Here is an 18179-nt window from a genome sequence, read left to right on the forward strand (position 1 = left end):
GAAAACCAGGTCAAGAAATTACAACCTTACACGAGGGAAATACCTTCCTTAAAATCAAGACAAGGAATTACAGCTTCACACGAGGGAAATGCATTCATTATATTCGAAAGAAAAATGCCTTCCTTAATCAAGTAATTCAAGCTATACTAAAGGGAAATGCCTCCTTAAGAATTCTGGTCATACATGAATGAACTACCTTCTGATCAAGGGATTCCAGGTATACACGAGGGAAGTGACATCTTTGATTTTATTTTTGAACAGCTTTTAATAATAAAAAAAAACCGTACTTGATATCAATACAAAAAGAGAAAGGACTGATCTAAATTTCGCTTCACCTATTCATGTATTTGGTACAGATAGGATTTACCATTACAGCAATATCTGTCATTTAGATGAACATGATTAATGTTCCTATATATTGTATATCATGAAAATGATGAGATTACATCGTGAGCAAATGGGAATTATATTGATACATATGTGTTGTCAACTTCTGAATGATAACAATCAGATTTATGCAAGTTTTATATTTAATGACTAAATGCATTGAATAAATTTGTGAAATAAGTTTTTCCTCCAGATTCACACGTTGATGTTATCGCGTCTTTTCGTAATTAAACGTTATAAAGATGTGTTGAAGTAGATGTTATTGAATTACTGAGTTTAACATACTTAAGATCGTACATCCTATTATTACTATATAGTGTTCACGTTTTACTATGGCTATAGAGTATGATGCACTACTACAGAAGATTGGGGGATTTGGGAGATATCAGAAAGTTCTTCTGGTTGTATTATTCTTTCCTGCCATTTTCGATGCTATGCAAGGCTTTCTTCCGAACTTCATTTTAGCTGAACACAAACACAGGTAAGAAAAGATATGTGAATACACGTAAATGTAAATATAAGTCATTGTATGCATAAATTAACAATACCTTCAACGCACAAATTTAACCTGTAGCTTAAGAGACATTCCACAATATAAAAAAACAATTACACATTATAACTTTCCAAACAGAATAAATAATAAATAAGCTCGACGATCTTCAGTCAAAATTCAATCACTAAATCGCTGTAAATTTATAATTTATATAATGTTAGCTGACTATTCTAATTGTTGATTTACCTCCCTTGCAAATGAATTGTATATAGCGACAGAATAGTTTGAAATCAGGAAAATTTGAGACGAAAGAGAGAAACGGTTGAAGAACGTTAAAAAACATTAAAAGGATGGGATAAAAAAATCAACAACCACAGCAGTTAAAGGTTGAAAAATGAAGTGTGAACCTATCATTGTTCACCATTGTTGTAATACCTGTGGACAAAACATATTGAAAAAGGAGGTTTGAAGACGACAAAACGTATTTTTACTCACATTTTTTCGTTAAACGTACAGATGGAGAGGTTAGTCAAGCGGGGAGGACACGATAAAGCTAACACCGCCACCGTATATATTTCGATTTTGAAATGTATATATGTTCCGGACCATATGAGTATTTGGATCATACGCGTATGGTCATGACCATATGGGTATATACTCATATGGTCGGGGTAATTAACACTGTGTTATAGTTTACTTTTAATCCCTTCATATAAGGTATGACCGTTCATTAAAAAGATGCTATCATATAGGTAATTTTATTATTATAGACAGACAATATTATAATAAAAAGATAAGCTCAATTAAAATAAGAAGTTTCACATAGTTAATTTTACTTAATTTTAAAATTTATAGTAAACACATTTTATACCGAAGGTCATTACCGATGGTCATTACCGATTTGTTATTACGAGTGAATGGCAATATGTTAACTAAAAAAAAATAAATTCCTAAAATTTCTTAATGAACTGTTACATAAGAAGTCACTGGAAAGTAACATACTATTAGTTTATTTAAGTTGTGTTGTGAATATGGTGTATTGTAGTCATTTTTCGATATTTGAGCTAGATCTAGAGCTTTTTAAAAACACCGTAGACTTCAGAATGGTCAAAGACCTCGATATCACTGTACGCAGCTACAAAAAGGCTTATTTTTCACTCGAAAACAAAATGTGTAAATGAAAAGGAAAGTGCAACAATTTCTTGAAAATGCAAATAAGCTGTGATACCGTGTGGAAGTGCATTTCACCAAAGCCTACATGCACGAATGTAACTAGCGATGAAAACTAACTATGGCATCAATATTTAATTTTTACGCAGTTTTTGGATTTTAAAATTAAAAAAATGTCATGTTTTAAACCATCACTGTTTTTTTAGATAAAGTTTTTGTATTATTGAAACGTTTATAATGTAATTTAAAAAAAAATATAGACCTATATGGTCCAAATACTCGTATGGTCCGGCCCGTTAATAACCAAATGAGTATTATACCCATATGGTTCTGCCATACGCGTATGGTCGGACCATATGAGTATACGCATATGGTCATGACCATATGCGTATGGTCCAAATACTCATATGGTCCGGAACATATACCTTTTTTTTTCTTGATTTTGATCTTTCAGTTTCTAACGTAAACTCTACACAAACATTTACGACAAAAGAGACTATTTTCATTCCCTCTTGAACTTGTTTCTTGCACCCCTTACAATGGCGATTATCTTGCGCAACACTTAGCCTTTCTGGTGTCTCTATTGATGTTTTAGATTTTAATGAACGTAAATTACTAGTAAAACTGGTTAAATACAAATTCTGGGATTTCGTAGCAATTTGTTCCTTCAAACTTTCAACAAAATTTTTATAGATACAAAAACTTGATTTGAAATTATGTTGGATATTTAGAATTATAATCACAAGCGGCAAATAGCACATCTCAATTTCTACGGTACTGTTATGAATAATGTCAATAAATTCAGTAACGAGCTATTTTTAGTTACATATCCTTTGAATATACTTTTTTTTTTAAAAGATATTATTTTAACACCATAGTAAGATCTTTGAATATGGTCTTTATCGGAACTGACATTAATTTTGTTTGGTCACTTTTTAAAAATGTATCCGCCTCCTTGTTTGAATTTATCCTCAGGTTGCTGCTTTGTTGTTTATCATATTTGTTTTTCTCATTATTGTTTTGTCATATAGTAGGCCGTTGGTTTCTCTTCATTTTTTATTTTTAAGTTTAGAATAAAAGGAATAAGTGCATTTTTTAGTTTCCATATAAAATCAGATTCGAAGTGAATTAACAGTACAATTAGTCCTGACCATCTGTTTCAAAAAGTATGAATAGAAAAACCAAACCCAGGGGAGGTTAAAAAGGAGATGAAACGGTTTAAATCTTCTATTCATCGATGTGTTTCTCAAACCCTAGGTTTAATTCCTCTATTCATCAATATGTTTCTCAAACCCTTGGTTTAAATCTTCTATTCATCGATGTGTTTCTCAAACCCTGGGTTTTATTCTTTCATTCATCAATGTCTTTCTAAAACACTGGGTTTAAATCTTCTATTCCTCAATGTTTTTCTCAAACTCAGGGTATACATTTTCTATTTATCATTGTCCTTCTCAAATAGCTAGGTTTAAATCTTCTATTCATTAATGTGTATCTAACAAAAATGGGTTTTAATCTGCTATTCATCAATTAAAATGTGCTTCTCGAAACTTTGGGTTTACATCTTCTATTCATCAATGTGTTTCTCAAACCCTAGGTTTAAATCTTCTATTCATCAATGTCTTTTTCCAACCGTTGATTTACGTTTTCTATTAATCAATGTGTTTCCAATACCCTGGGTTTAAATGTTTTTCATCTACTAGTATGTGTTTCTCTAAACCCTGGGTTTCAATCTAACTTAGTGAAAATAAAGCTCATCATTATTATTCTGAAATGTCTTACCTGTTTAAGGGTTATTACTTTATTAAAGAGTATAGAATACTAATGAGAGTCAGGAATAAATAGAATAATAATAGTTTCAAAGTATAGAAACAACTTCCCCATCAGTGATTAAATTGAATTTTTCCAGGCATAAGAACTGGTCTTCTGATTTATGTAGTTAAAACTCACCAAAGATTAGTTAAGGGTTATTCTTTTTATTATACTATAATAATTTTTCCAGGCATAAGAACTGGTATTCTGATTTATGTAGTTAAAACTCACCAAAGATTAGTTAAGGGTTATTCTTTTTATTATACTATAATAACTTTATCAAAGGAAAGATTACTTAGGCCGCATATCTTTCTAATCAAAATTTTGTAAACCTTTTGTCGCGTTTGTTGTTGTTTCTAAACGCTACAAAAGTAGAAACAAATGCATCGTTTAATAAGTCTTGATTGACCCTGTTTGAACTTTCAATAATGCATGCACATGTTGTTGGTAAACCGATTTTTAACAAATGTAGAAACAAATACTTCGTTTAATCAGGTAGTAGTAAGAAACAAATGTAGCGTTTGTACTAACAAACGACAAATGACAAACTGCAGACACATTTTTATCGTTTGCATAGTTTGTCAAAGTTTATGTAACGTATGTTTGAAAGAAATGATCAAAACATGTGCGCGCTTAGCCGTTTGTATCGTTTGTGTAAGAAAAAAATGCACTCTAAATTTTGTCATCGATGACTATCGTTTAGACAATTGACAAGCTTTGGTAAATACAATTACTATCCATTAGCCTCCCACCCCGACAATATCAACTGGTCTTGACAAAATTAACTGGTCCTTACAATATCACCTGATCCTTACAATATCATGTGATACCGACAATATCATCTGATACCGACAATAACACCTGGTCTCGACAATAAGTGTTTGGGTCATAAACTTCGACTGTATTTGAACATCGGTAAACTAATGTTGCATTCATAACATCCTGTTACAATTAATTAGATGGTTCTTTATTATCGAGTTTAACATACTTAAGGTTTGAAATTAAAGTATAATTTTATCATGAATACGTTTTGTTATGGCGATCGAATATGATTATTTTAACAGAAGCTTGGAGTTTTGGTAGATATCAGAAAATTCTTTTGGCTGTTTTAGTTTTTCATGCAATTTTCAATGCGTTACAATCTTTCTTCCAAACTTCATCTTAGTACAGGTAAGAATAAAACATAATATTCACGCAAATGTAATTTTAACTCATTCAATTAAAAAATCATTAATTTCTTGCTGAGCAAGGCATTCCATGAAGGGGAGAGAGTGGATGCTGGGGAGTTTAACACCATAATACTAGCAGTTACACATTGAATAGCATTATGAATTTCCTACCAAAAAATGGAGGTTTGATAAACAATATAAAACATACTAAATAAATAACATTACAAAGATTGTTATAACACATTAACAATAATACACATTGTATGAAATACATGTCTCTTCACCTGAAGTCACGTGATTCCAATAAGTTTTAGGTCACAGGAAAGTAGTACAAACATTGGTGAAATTTGCCTTCATAAGTGTTATAGTATGTATATATAAAGAAAGTATAAAGAATGTAACAGTTGTATACCGCTTTTTAACAGTCATAGTTCGATTAAGCAAAAACAAATCCGGGTGACAAACTTAAACCGAGGGAAACACATCAATCAAAAGCGGAAAACAACGTTACAACAAAATCACTGAACTGCAACAAAAGTAAACGCCAAACATATATAGACTGTAGTTAACAACTGTCATTTAAAATGAGTGAATTTTTTATCGTTTATAGTAATATAAGATTCGTAAATTAAGAGATTTTCAGTAGATTTGCAGTTTGTTTTTGCCTAGAATATCTTTGGTAAAACATAGTTCAGCATAGTGTATATTTAGAATCGTTAAGTAAGAAAATTTAAGAAGATACTTTTATTAGATATTTTGGTTTGTCACTGTTAAATTTGATAAAAGAAAAGAGTACTTTGACATTTCTGATTTTTTTTTATATGTAGATCTTATGAACTATGAAATATATGAAAATTATGAATTTGTGATGAACATAGTAATTATTTGATCATTATAATGATTTAGATGTAAAATTCCAAATGAACAAGACAGCTATGAACGAAATGTTACACATCATTCAGTCTACAATGTGTCAAAATGTTCAGTACAATACAATGGAACAAGTCAAGAGTGCACAGAATGGGTTTACGATCAATCCATTTTTACAGACAGTTTGATATCATCAGTAGGTATATGAAGTGTATTTACTTAATTCACGATTAAAGAAGAGATGCCACACTCATATAGTGTGCATTGTTCTCAGTCTCTCTGAATAATCCACAGACCTCAATATAAAAAACCCAACATATCCTTATCTTGTATAATCAATATTCTGAAAGGACCCTGTAGACCATTCTCCAACTTTCTAAGCTGCAAAACCTCTTATAAATAATGTATAATGTCCAGAGTAATGCCTTATCACTAATTAAATAACGTATTGTGTCATTTGTCTTTGTGAAGGCTTATTTCACGTCCTAGTGAACATATCACCCTTATTGCCTCCATGACTCGTTATGAGGGGAGAGACAAGAAGACAGTATTGTGGTATAAGTCGTGGTATAGATAGCCTGACTGGGTACAGGATATACAAAACACCTTAACAAGGAATTATTCACCAAAACAATACTTTATCATTTCGTCCATTCCTTTACGGTGGTAAACAATGTTTTCATCTTCATGCACTACTTACAGATTGGTCTGTATGTTTGCACATACTGGCCTGAACTCGGCTGTTTTATCATTTTGGGGACTATTGAGCATGCATAAAGATTGTGTACACTTTTATCATTCTGATATTATTACCAATTTTCTGGTGATTGTGTATTTTGTCATTGATTTCATTATTTTGAACTGTTATATTTTACACAGTTGAACATTGTATGTGATGAAAAAGAATGGCGTGAACACTTAATTCTAGCAGCCTTATTAGGAATGTTCTTTGGAAACATTGGTAACAATTTGATGTCTGATTTGTAAGTGTAGTTATGGATAGATAATGAACTTTAATGACCATCTTGCTATGATGTTTGTAAGACGGGTATAGTGTAAATGTGATGGCCTTTTTGCATTGAGAGGTTGTTATATTAAGTAATTTGTCGATGCTAAAATCTGGCAAATCGATTCTAAAATAACAAATCAAGATAAAAAAAACTGAACTTCAAAAGGTGGGAGACCGGTAGTGTAGTGAGCGTTCCCGGCTTAGCGTACATCATCCACCATGCAAATTTACACTCGGTGAAATTACTGATTATAAGGATCCTGGGTATCTAAAGATATAAGATCACAAAAACATGTCACTAGCGAGTTGAGACAACGACAAATCGTACCGATCAACCAATTCGTGCTGGTAATTTAAAACAAATTTACGTAATAATTGAGATATGGAAACATCTTATTATAGTGCAGAGGGTAATTTACTTCTGAGAAAGGGATGTTTACAATTGGAAAGTGGAAATCATCACCTTTGGTATATATGCCAGTTCGAAGTCGCCTATCAGTGTTATTTTCTGTTATGTTTGATCAGGTATGGAAGAAAATTAACAGTATGTTTAGACCTTATAATATACACTATTGGGAGTGTACCACTACCATGGACGGAAAACAGAATAGCTCTGCTATTCCTCAGATTTCTTGCAGGCGTAGGTGGAGTAGGATATTACCAGATCGCTTTTATTTTAGGTAAAGTATAAATCATATAAACAACAGTCCACTGTAGTGAACGATGTATTATTAACCGATGTCGTAAACGAAAAGATTAATGGTACAGCTAATAGAAGTCCATTTGTCTGAGAACTAGTCGTATAAACGGGTCTGCTGTACTCATGATGTTTGACATTTCTACCTGTTATGTCAGTTTGTTTTGATTGCACATTGTTATCAATATAATGGAAATCTTTGCAACTGTCGTGCAGGTCTAGCTAGATTTAGTTTAATCCACCATTTTCTAAGTGAGGAAATGTCTGTACCAAGTGAGGAATATACTAAAGTAAAAGATGGTATCCGTTCGTTTGATGTGTTTGAGCATATATTTTGTCATATGATAAGCGACTTTCCGTTTTGATTTTGCTTGGATATTGGTATTTTACTTTTATACCGAAAACATAAAGATTATCACTGGTCTTTAAACGACTTCCGGGCTTTCGATTTTGGTCCAAAAAGGTGTAAGAAAAATGATGTGTGTATTTCTTTGAAGGCGCCGTCCGAAGTGAGAGACATTTAAATGGGTTGAAAACCTTTGACATGTACCATTATCCGAAAATGTTCATATTGATCTAGCATGAATTTTCCTATCGTTTTGTTTATCCTCAGTCACATTTGGTTGTTATTTTAAGTAATTGGTTAATAAAGGTGTCATAATATGTTTTTTATGAACTCTGTATAATGTCTTCGCACAGTAGTATTGACTGTGTCTTTAGCCAATATCTCTAACTTCGATCCAATACGACTGCAATTGAACATAATACGGGATTGTTATGAAAACAGCCATTTAATAACACTATGTTGAAACTCATTATAAACCTTGAAAAACAGAATTGCATGAATTTCAAGCGGAGAGAGACCAAACAAATGAAGTGAACGTCAATCTCCGCATCAACCGAAATTCAGACTCATCATTTTCCAAACCATACATTACATATTATGTTCATTTGGATGACTCAAGAATAAAGAAAAACAAAATTAATCGTTAAAGTAATTCAGAGGAGTAAATGGAAAATTACTAGGAAATCTTACCATATAAATATATTAATAACGTGGTATTTTAGCCAATGGGACGACTTTCCACCTCAGAACAAAATAACGTGGTATTATAGGTGTAATACCACCATTGATTTTTCCCTATTAGTCTTTGTTAAATTGGCACTTTTAAAAAAATCGTACAGTATTTACCTTTATTTCAACCAAAGAAATACTTTGCATGTGTAAAGTTCAATCCTTTCCAATGATACAGTGAAAATTTCACACTACATTTCATTGCATATAAGAAAGTAACCACCGCCGAGGGTAGACAACCCAATTTTTACACTGTTATTTACTGGTTACCTTCTTTGGTAACTATGTAACCTTAACGTTCCAAAATATTTTATAAGACCATCAAATAAAAAAAGAATGATGCTTTCAGACACCCAACATACATATTTACGACTCAGAAAAATTTAAGTGCATTGAAATGCAGGGTTAATTTTCTACAACTGTCAAATTCAAGGGAATATTTTTTTAGGCCTACTTTCGTATGCAACCGGATGTGACGTACCATGATTTGGTGGTATTACACCTAAAGAACACCTAAATGTAAAATAAACTTGATGCAATTTTTTCCCCTCCAATTGCAAGTTATTTCAAGCATAACTATCAAGTTTTGTCTCAGTCAGAACTATAGTTTCAGAGAAAATCACTATAATGTAAGGCCATATCCTACGGCAATTTCAGTCCAATTTCTTCGAAAAATCCTAATTTCAGTGTATCATTATAAAATGCAGTGTTGACTAATATCTGATCATAAACTCATGATATATGCATTCAAACAATTAAATAGAATACAAAAGACAACTTTAAGATGATAAACAATTTTATTGCACCTTTTAGAGTTCATTTGAAGGTCTGTTTTGGTCTGTTTTGGTCCATTTTTCCTCCTTCCTTCCTTTTTCATCAAAACTTGATATCTTTTGTCTAAAAAATAAAACAAATGTGATTATTTTCCCACAAAAATGAAATAAATGTAATGTTTAATCAATAATTAAAGTGTTTTAGCTGAAAGAACTGTCTCTATAAATGTTAACAGTCTACACGGAAGTTTCTATAAGCCCTTATGTGTAACTTGAGTTTTTGGTCTGTTCCCCTAGTGTGAGAAATAACGGTTCCCTTTTAGTCAATCATTTATTGCTACTGGTATCAAAGTCTTTTTATTTACGCATAACAGTATATTTCTAATAGATTTACACAAAAAGTCCACTTTCTTGTATTTTACATTAGAAAATGGGGAGAAAGAGTAATAAAAAAATACCTCAAAATGTTTTTAAAAAGGGTTATGTCCCTTGGAATGCTGGTACAAATAATAATTGGTAAGAATTATAAAGTTTAAGTATGTGAGACTGGATTCTGATGTGTATAAATCCAGGACAAATAAGTGTTTAGATGAGTTATTGTCTGTGCAAAATGTAGACGGCACAATGGCAAATTGTAAACTTTTGCGGCCAAAACAAAAAAAAACATGATGATAGTTGATACATACTTTAATGCTGAAGTGTCATCTGCAGACCAATTCACATATAAGATTTTTCAACAGAATGCTCTTCAGAACATGGTTAACACTGAAATAAAAAATTCACATGTTGTATAAACAAAACAAAAACTGTAAGGGTAATTTAAAATTTAACACAGTAATCTAAATACAGCTTCGTCTGTCCACCCATTGACTAAGAAAACACCCGTAAACCCCCATTTCAATGCAATTTTACCTCAAACGTACTTTCTGTGTCTAAATCCATTCCGAATAGTCCATGTTTACAATGTATGAACTGGTTTATTAATAACTTTTAAAAATGAAAGTACAATAGGGTCACGAGTGCACATTTAGTTTCCCTGAATAGGTGTAATACCACCATTGATTTTTCCCTATTAGTCTTTGTTAAATTGGCACTTTTAAAAAAATCGTACAGTATTTACCTTTATTTCAACCAAAGAAATACTTTGCATGTGTAAAGTTCAATCCTTTCCAGTGATACAGTGAAAATTTCACACTACATTTCATTGCATATAAGAAAGTAACCACCGCCGAGGGTAGACAACCCAATTTTTACACTGTTATTTACTGGTTACCTTCTTTGGTAACTATGTAACCTTAACGTTCCAAAATATTTTATAAGACCATCAAATAAAAAAAGAATGATGCTTTCAGACACCCAACATACATATTTACGACTCAGAAAAATTTAAGTGCATTGAAATGCAGGGTTAATTTTCTACAACTGTCAAATTCAAGGGAATATTTTTTTAGGCCTACTTTCGTATGCAACCGGATGTGACGTACCATGATTTGGTGGTATTACACCTAAAGAACACCTAAATGTAAAATAAACTTGATGCAATTTTTTCCCCTCCAATTGCAAGTTATTTCAAGCATAACTATCAAGTTTTGTCTCAGTCAGAACTATAGTTTCAGAGAAAATCACTATAATGTAAGGCCATATCCTACGGCAATTTCAGTCCAATTTCTTCGAAAAATCCTAATTTCAGTGTATCATTATAAAATGCAGTGTTGACTAATATCTGATCATAAACTCATGATATATGCATTCAAACAATTAAATAGAATACAAAAGACAACTTTAAGATGATAAACAATTTTATTGCACCTTTTAGAGTTCATTTGAAGGTCTGTTTTGGTCTGTTTTGGTCCATTTTTCCTCCTTCCTTCCTTTTTCATCAAAACTTGATATCTTTTGTCTAAAAAATAAAACAAATGTGATTATTTTCCCACAAAAATGAAATAAATGTAATGTTTAATCAATAATTAAAGTGTTTTAGCTGAAAGAACTGTCTCTATAAATGTTAACAGTCTACACGGAAGTTTCTATAAGCCCTGATGTGTAACTTGAGTTTTTGGTCTGTTCCCCTAGTGTGAGAAATAACGGTTCCCTTTTAGTCAATCATTTATTGCTACTGGTATCAAAGTCTTTTTATTTACGCATAACAGTATATTTCTAATAGATTTACACAAAAAGTCCACTTTCTTGTATTTTACATTAGAAAATGGGGAGAAAGAGTAATAAAAAAATACCTCAAAATGTTTTTAAAAAGGGTTATGTCCCTTGGAATGCTGGTACAAATAATAATTGGTAAGAATTATAAAGTTTAAGTATGTGAGACTGGATTCTGATGTGTATAAATCCAGGACAAATAAGTGTTTAGATGAGTTATTGTCTGTGCAAAATGTAGACGGCACAATGGCAAATTGTAAACTTTTGCGGCCAAAACAAAAAAAAACATGATGATAGTTGATACATACTTTAATGCTGAAGTGTCATCTGCAGACCAATTCACATATAAAATTTTTCAACAGAATGCTCTTCAGAACATGGTTAACACTGAAATAAAAAATTCACATGTTGTATAAACAAAACAAAAACTGTAAGGGTAATTTAAAATTTAACACAGTAATCTAAATACAGCTTCGTCTGTCCACCCATTGACTAAGAAAACACCCGTAAACCCCCATTTCAATGCAATTTTACCTCAAACGTACTTTCTGTGTCTAAATCCATTCCGAATAGTCCATGTTTACAATGTATGAACTGGTTTATTAATAACTTTTAAAAATGAAAGTACAATAGGGTCACGAGTGCACATTTAGTTTCCCTGAATAGGTGTAATACCACCATTGATTTTTCCTTATTAGTCTTTGTTAAATTGGCACTTTTAAAAAAATCGTACAGTATTTACCTTTATTTCAACCAAAGAAATACTTTGCATGTGTAAAGTTCAATCCTTTCCAGTGATACAGTGAAAATTTCACACTACATTTCATTGCATATAAGAAAGTAACCACCGCCGAGGGTAGACAACCCAATTTTTACACTGTTATTTACTGGTTACCTTCTTTGGTAACTATGTAACCTTAACGTTCCAAAATATTTTATAAGACCATCAAATAAAAAAAGAATGATGCTTTCAGACACCCAACATACATATTTACGACTCAGAAAAATTTAAGTGCATTGAAATGCAGGGTTAATTTTCTACAACTGTCAAATTCAAGGGAATATTTTTTTAGGCCTACTTTCGTATGCAACCGGATGTGACGTACCATGATTTGGTGGTATTACACCTAAAGAACACCTAAATGTAAAATAAACTTGATGCAATTTTTTCCCCTCCAATTGCAAGTTATTTCAAGCATAACTATCAAGTTTTGTCTCAGTCAGAACTATAGTTTCAGAGAAAATCACTATAATGTAAGGCCATATCCTACGGCAATTTCAGTCCAATTTCTTCGAAAAATCCTAATTTCAGTGTATCATTATAAAATGCAGTGTTGACTAATATCTGATCATAAACTCATGATATATGCATTCAAACAATTAAATAGAATACAAAAGACAACTTTAAGATGATAAACAATTTTATTGCACCTTTTAGAGTTCATTTGAAGGTCTGTTTTGGTCTGTTTTGGTCCATTTTTCCTCCTTCCTTCCTTTTTCATCAAAACTTGATATCTTTTGTCTAAAAAATAAAACAAATGTGATTATTTTCCCACAAAAATGAAATAAATGTAATGTTTAATCAATAATTAAAGTGTTTTAGCTGAAAGAACTGTCTCTATAAATGTTAACAGTCTACACGGAAGTTTCTATAAGCCCTGATGTGTAACTTGAGTTTTTGGTCTGTTCCCCTAGTGTGAGAAATAACGGTTCCCTTTTAGTCAATCATTTATTGCTACTGGTATCAAAGTCTTTTTATTTACGCATAACAGTATATTTCTAATAGATTTACACAAAAAGTCCACTTTCTTGTATTTTACATTAGAAAATGGGGAGAAAGAGTAATAAAAAAATACCTCAAAATGTTTTTAAAAAGGGTTATGTCCCTTGGAATGCTGGTACAAATAATAATTGGTAAGAATTATAAAGTTTAAGTATGTGAGACTGGATTCTGATGTGTATAAATCCAGGACAAATAAGTGTTTAGATGAGTTATTGTCTGTGCAAAATGTAGACGGCACAATGGCAAATTGTAAACTTTTGCGGCCAAAACAAAAAAAAACATGATGATAGTTGATACATACTTTAATGCTGAAGTGTCATCTGCAGACCAATTCACATATAAAATTTTTCAACAGAATGCTCTTCAGAACATGGTTAACACTGAAATAAAAAATTCACATGTTGTATAAACAAAACAAAAACTGTAAGGGTAATTTAAAATTTAACACAGTAATCTAAATACAGCTTCGTCTGTCCACCCATTGACTAAGAAAACACCCGTAAACCCCCATTTCAATGCAATTTTACCTCAAACGTACTTTCTGTGTCTAAATCCATTCCGAATAGTCCATGTTTACAATGTATGAACTGGTTTATTAATAACTTTTAAAAATGAAAGTACAATAGGGTCACGAGTGCACATTTAGTTTCCCTGAATAGGTGTAATACCACCATTGATTTTTCCTTATTAGTCTTTGTTAAATTGGCACTTTTAAAAAAATCGTACAGTATTTACCTTTATTTCAACCAAAGAAATACTTTGCATGTGTAAAGTTCAATCCTTTCCAGTGATACAGTGAAAATTTCACACTACATTTCATTGCATATAAGAAAGTAACCACCGCCGAGGGTAGACAACCCAATTTTTACACTGTTATTTACTGGTTACCTTCTTTGGTAACTATGTAACCTTAACGTTCCAAAATATTTTATAAGACCATCAAATAAAAAAAGAATGATGCTTTCAGACACCCAACATACATATTTACGACTCAGAAAAATTTAAGTGCATTGAAATGCAGGGTTAATTTTCTACAACTGTCAAATTCAAGGGAATATTTTTTTAGGCCTACTTTCGTATGCAACCGGATGTGACGTACCATGATTTGGTGGTATTACACCTAAAGAACACCTAAATGTAAAATAAACTTGATGCAATTTTTTCCCCTCCAATTGCAAGTTATTTCAAGCATAACTATCAAGTTTTGTCTCAGTCAGAACTATAGTTTCAGAGAAAATCACTATAATGTAAGGCCATATCCTACGGCAATTTCAGTCCAATTTCTTCGAAAAATCCTAATTTCAGTGTATCATTATAAAATGCAGTGTTGACTAATATCTGATCATAAACTCATGATATATGCATTCAAACAATTAAATAGAATACAAAAGACAACTTTAAGATGATAAACAATTTTATTGCACCTTTTAGAGTTCATTTGAAGGTCTGTTTTGGTCTGTTTTGGTCCATTTTTCCTCCTTCCTTCCTTTTTCATCAAAACTTGATATCTTTTGTCTAAAAAATAAAACAAATGTGATTATTTTCCCACAAAAATGAAATAAATGTAATGTTTAATCAATAATTAAAGTGTTTTAGCTGAAAGAACTGTCTCTATAAATGTTAACAGTCTACACGGAAGTTTCTATAAGCCCTTATGTGTAACTTGAGTTTTTGGTCTGTTCCCCTAGTGTGAGAAATAACGGTTCCCTTTTAGTCAATCATTTATTGCTACTGGTATCAAAGTCTTTTTATTTACGCATAACAGTATATTTCTAATAGATTTACACAAAAAGTCCACTTTCTTGTATTTTACATTAGAAAATGGGGAGAAAGAGTAATAAAAAAATACCTCAAAATGTTTTTAAAAAGGGTTATGTCCCTTGGAATGCTGGTACAAATAATAATTGGTAAGAATTATAAAGTTTAAGTATGTGAGACTGGATTCTGATGTGTATAAATCCAGGACAAATAAGTGTTTAGATGAGTTATTGTCTGTGCAAAATGTAGACGGCACAATGGCAAATTGTAAACTTTTGCGGCCAAAACAAAAAAAAACATGATGATAGTTGATACATACTTTAATGCTGAAGTGTCATCTGCAGACCAATTCACATATAAGATTTTTCAACAGAATGCTCTTCAGAACATGGTTAACACTGAAATAAAAAATTCACATGTTGTATAAACAAAACAAAAACTGTAAGGGTAATTTAAAATTTAACACAGTAATCTAAATACAGCTTCGTCTGTCCACCCATTGACTAAGAAAACACCCGTAAACCCCCATTTCAATGCAATTTTACCTCAAACGTACTTTCTGTGTCTAAATCCATTCCGAATAGTCCATGTTTACAATGTATGAACTGGTTTATTAATAACTTTTAAAAATGAAAGTACAATAGGGTCACGAGTGCACATTTAGTTTCCCTGAATAGGTGTAATACCACCATTGATTTTTCCCTATTAGTCTTTGTTAAATTGGCACTTTTAAAAAAATCGTACAGTATTTACCTTTATTTCAACCAAAGAAATACTTTGCATGTGTAAAGTTCAATCCTTTCCAGTGATACAGTGAAAATTTCACACTACATTTCATTGCATATAAGAAAGTAACCACCGCCGAGGGTAGACAACCCAATTTTTACACTGTTATTTACTGGTTACCTTCTTTGGTAACTATGTAACCTTAACGTTCCAAAATATTTTATAAGACCATCAAATAAAAAAAGAATGATGCTTTCAGACACCCAACATACATATTTACGACTCAGAAAAATTTAAGTGCATTGAAATGCAGGGTTAATTTTCTACAACTGTCAAATTCAAGGGAATATTTTTTTAGGCCTACTTTCGTATGCAACCGGATGTGACGTACCATGATTTGGTGGTATTACACCTAAAGAACACCTAAATGTAAAATAAACTTGATGCAATTTGTTCCCCTCCAATTGCAAGTTATTTCAAGCATAACTATCAAGTTTTGTCTCAGTCAGAACTATAGTTTCAGAGAAAATCACTATAATGTAAGGCCATATCCTACGGCAATTTCAGTCCAATTTCTTCGAAAAATCCTAATTTCAGTGTATCATTATAAAATGCAGTGTTGACTAATATCTGATCATAAACTCATGATATATGCATTCAAACAATTAAATAGAATACAAAAGACAACTTTAAGATGATAAACAATTTTATTGCACCTTTTAGAGTTCATTTGAAGGTCTGTTTTGGTCTGTTTTGGTCCATTTTTCCTCCTTCCTTCCTTTTTCATCAAAACTTGATATCTTTTGTCTAAAAAATAAAACAAATGTGATTATTTTCCCACAAAAATGAAATAAATGTAATGTTTAATCAATAATTAAAGTGTTTTAGCTGAAAGAACTGTCTCTATAAATGTTAACAGTCTACACGGAAGTTTCTATAAGCCCTTATGTGTAACTTGAGTTTTTGGTCTGTTCCCCTAGTGTGAGAAATAACGGTTCCCTTTTAGTCAATCATTTATTGCTACTGGTATCAAAGTCTTTTTATTTACGCATAACAGTATATTTCTAATAGATTTACACAAAAAGTCCACTTTCTTGTATTTTACATTAGAAAATGGGGAGAAAGAGTAATAAAAAAATACCTCAAAATGTTTTTAAAAAGGGTTATGTCCCTTGGAATGCTGGTACAAATAATAATTGGTAAGAATTATAAAGTTTAAGTATGTGAGACTGGATTCTGATGTGTATAAATCCAGGACAAATAAGTGTTTAGATGAGTTATTGTCTGTGCAAAATGTAGACGGCACAATGGCAAATTGTAAACTTTTGCGGCCAAAACAAAAAAAAACATGATGATAGTTGATACATACTTTAATGCTGAAGTGTCATCTGCAGACCAATTCACATATAAGATTTTTCAACAGAATGCTCTTCAGAACATGGTTAACACTGAAATAAAAAATTCACATGTTGTATAAACAAAACAAAAACTGTAAGGGTAATTTAAAATTTAACACAGTAATCTAAATACAGCTTCGTCTGTCCACCCATTGACTAAGAAAACACCCGTAAACCCCCATTTCAATGCAATTTTACCTCAAACGTACTTTCTGTGTCTAAATCCATTCCGAATAGTCCATGTTTACAATGTATGAACTGGTTTATTAATAACTTTTAAAAATGAAAGTACAATAGGGTCACGAGTGCACATTTAGTTTCCCTGAATAGGTGTAATACCACCATTGATTTTTCCCTATTAGTCTTTGTTAAATTGGCACTTTTAAAAAAATCGTACAGTATTTACCTTTATTTCAACCAAAGAAATACTTTGCATGTGTAAAGTTCAATCCTTTCCAGTGATACAGTGAAAATTTCACACTACATTTCATTGCATATAAGAAAGTAACCACCGCCGAGGGTAGACAACCCAATTTTTACACTGTTATTTACTGGTTACCTTCTTTGGTAACTATGTAACCTTAACGTTCCAAAATATTTTATAAGACCATCAAATAAAAAAAGAATGATGCTTTCAGACACCCAACATACATATTTACGACTCAGAAAAATTTAAGTGCATTGAAATGCAGGGTTAATTTTCTACAACTGTCAAATTCAAGGGAATATTTTTTTAGGCCTACTTTCGTATGCAACCGGATGTGACGTACCATGATTTGGTGGTATTACACCTATAGCCAATGGGACGACTTTCCACCTGAGAACAAAATAACGTGGTAATATAGCCAATGGGACGACTTTCCACCTGAGAACAAAATAACGTTAAACTAAATCAAAATTTGTTTGTTC

The 18179-nt window shown here is 31.7% G+C and overlaps 1 protein-coding gene and 1 long non-coding RNA gene across 4 annotated transcripts in view; one reads left to right on the forward strand and one right to left on the reverse strand.

Annotated features, from left to right (window-relative positions):
• The first annotated feature begins 620 nt into the window (after positions 1 to 620).
• LOC139492060 (organic cation transporter protein-like) overlaps positions 621 to 18179 on the forward strand; it is a 29437-nt gene continuing 11878 nt past the window's right edge. The window contains exons 1-4 of the mRNA XM_071280172.1: positions 621 to 868; positions 5935 to 6094; positions 6778 to 6881; positions 7433 to 7587. Coding sequence (XP_071136273.1) covers positions 720 to 868; positions 5935 to 6094; positions 6778 to 6881; positions 7433 to 7587 — 568 coding nt within the window. The 5' untranslated portion in view covers positions 621 to 719. The remainder of the gene's footprint in view (positions 869 to 5934; positions 6095 to 6777; positions 6882 to 7432; positions 7588 to 18179) is intronic.
• On the reverse strand, positions 8720 to 18066 carry LOC139492059 (uncharacterized). 3 transcript variants are annotated; one of them, XR_011656702.1, is made up of 11 exons: positions 17677 to 18066; positions 17243 to 17321; positions 16590 to 16680; positions 15467 to 15545; positions 14814 to 14904; positions 13691 to 13769; positions 13038 to 13128; positions 11915 to 11993; positions 11262 to 11352; positions 10139 to 10217; positions 8720 to 9576 (listed from the first exon to the last, which is right to left on the reverse strand). It is a non-coding gene; the product is annotated as an uncharacterized lncRNA (long non-coding RNA). The 3 variants fall into 3 exon arrangements; XR_011656701.1 differs by having other exon boundaries at positions 17243 to 18066; XR_011656703.1 differs by lacking the exons at positions 16590 to 16680; positions 17243 to 17321; positions 17677 to 18066 and adding an exon at positions 15901 to 16304.

This window comes from Mytilus edulis, chromosome 10, assembly GCF_963676685.1.
Source record: "Mytilus edulis chromosome 10, xbMytEdul2.2, whole genome shotgun sequence".
Classification (NCBI taxonomy): Eukaryota; Metazoa; Mollusca; class Bivalvia; order Mytilida; family Mytilidae; genus Mytilus; species Mytilus edulis.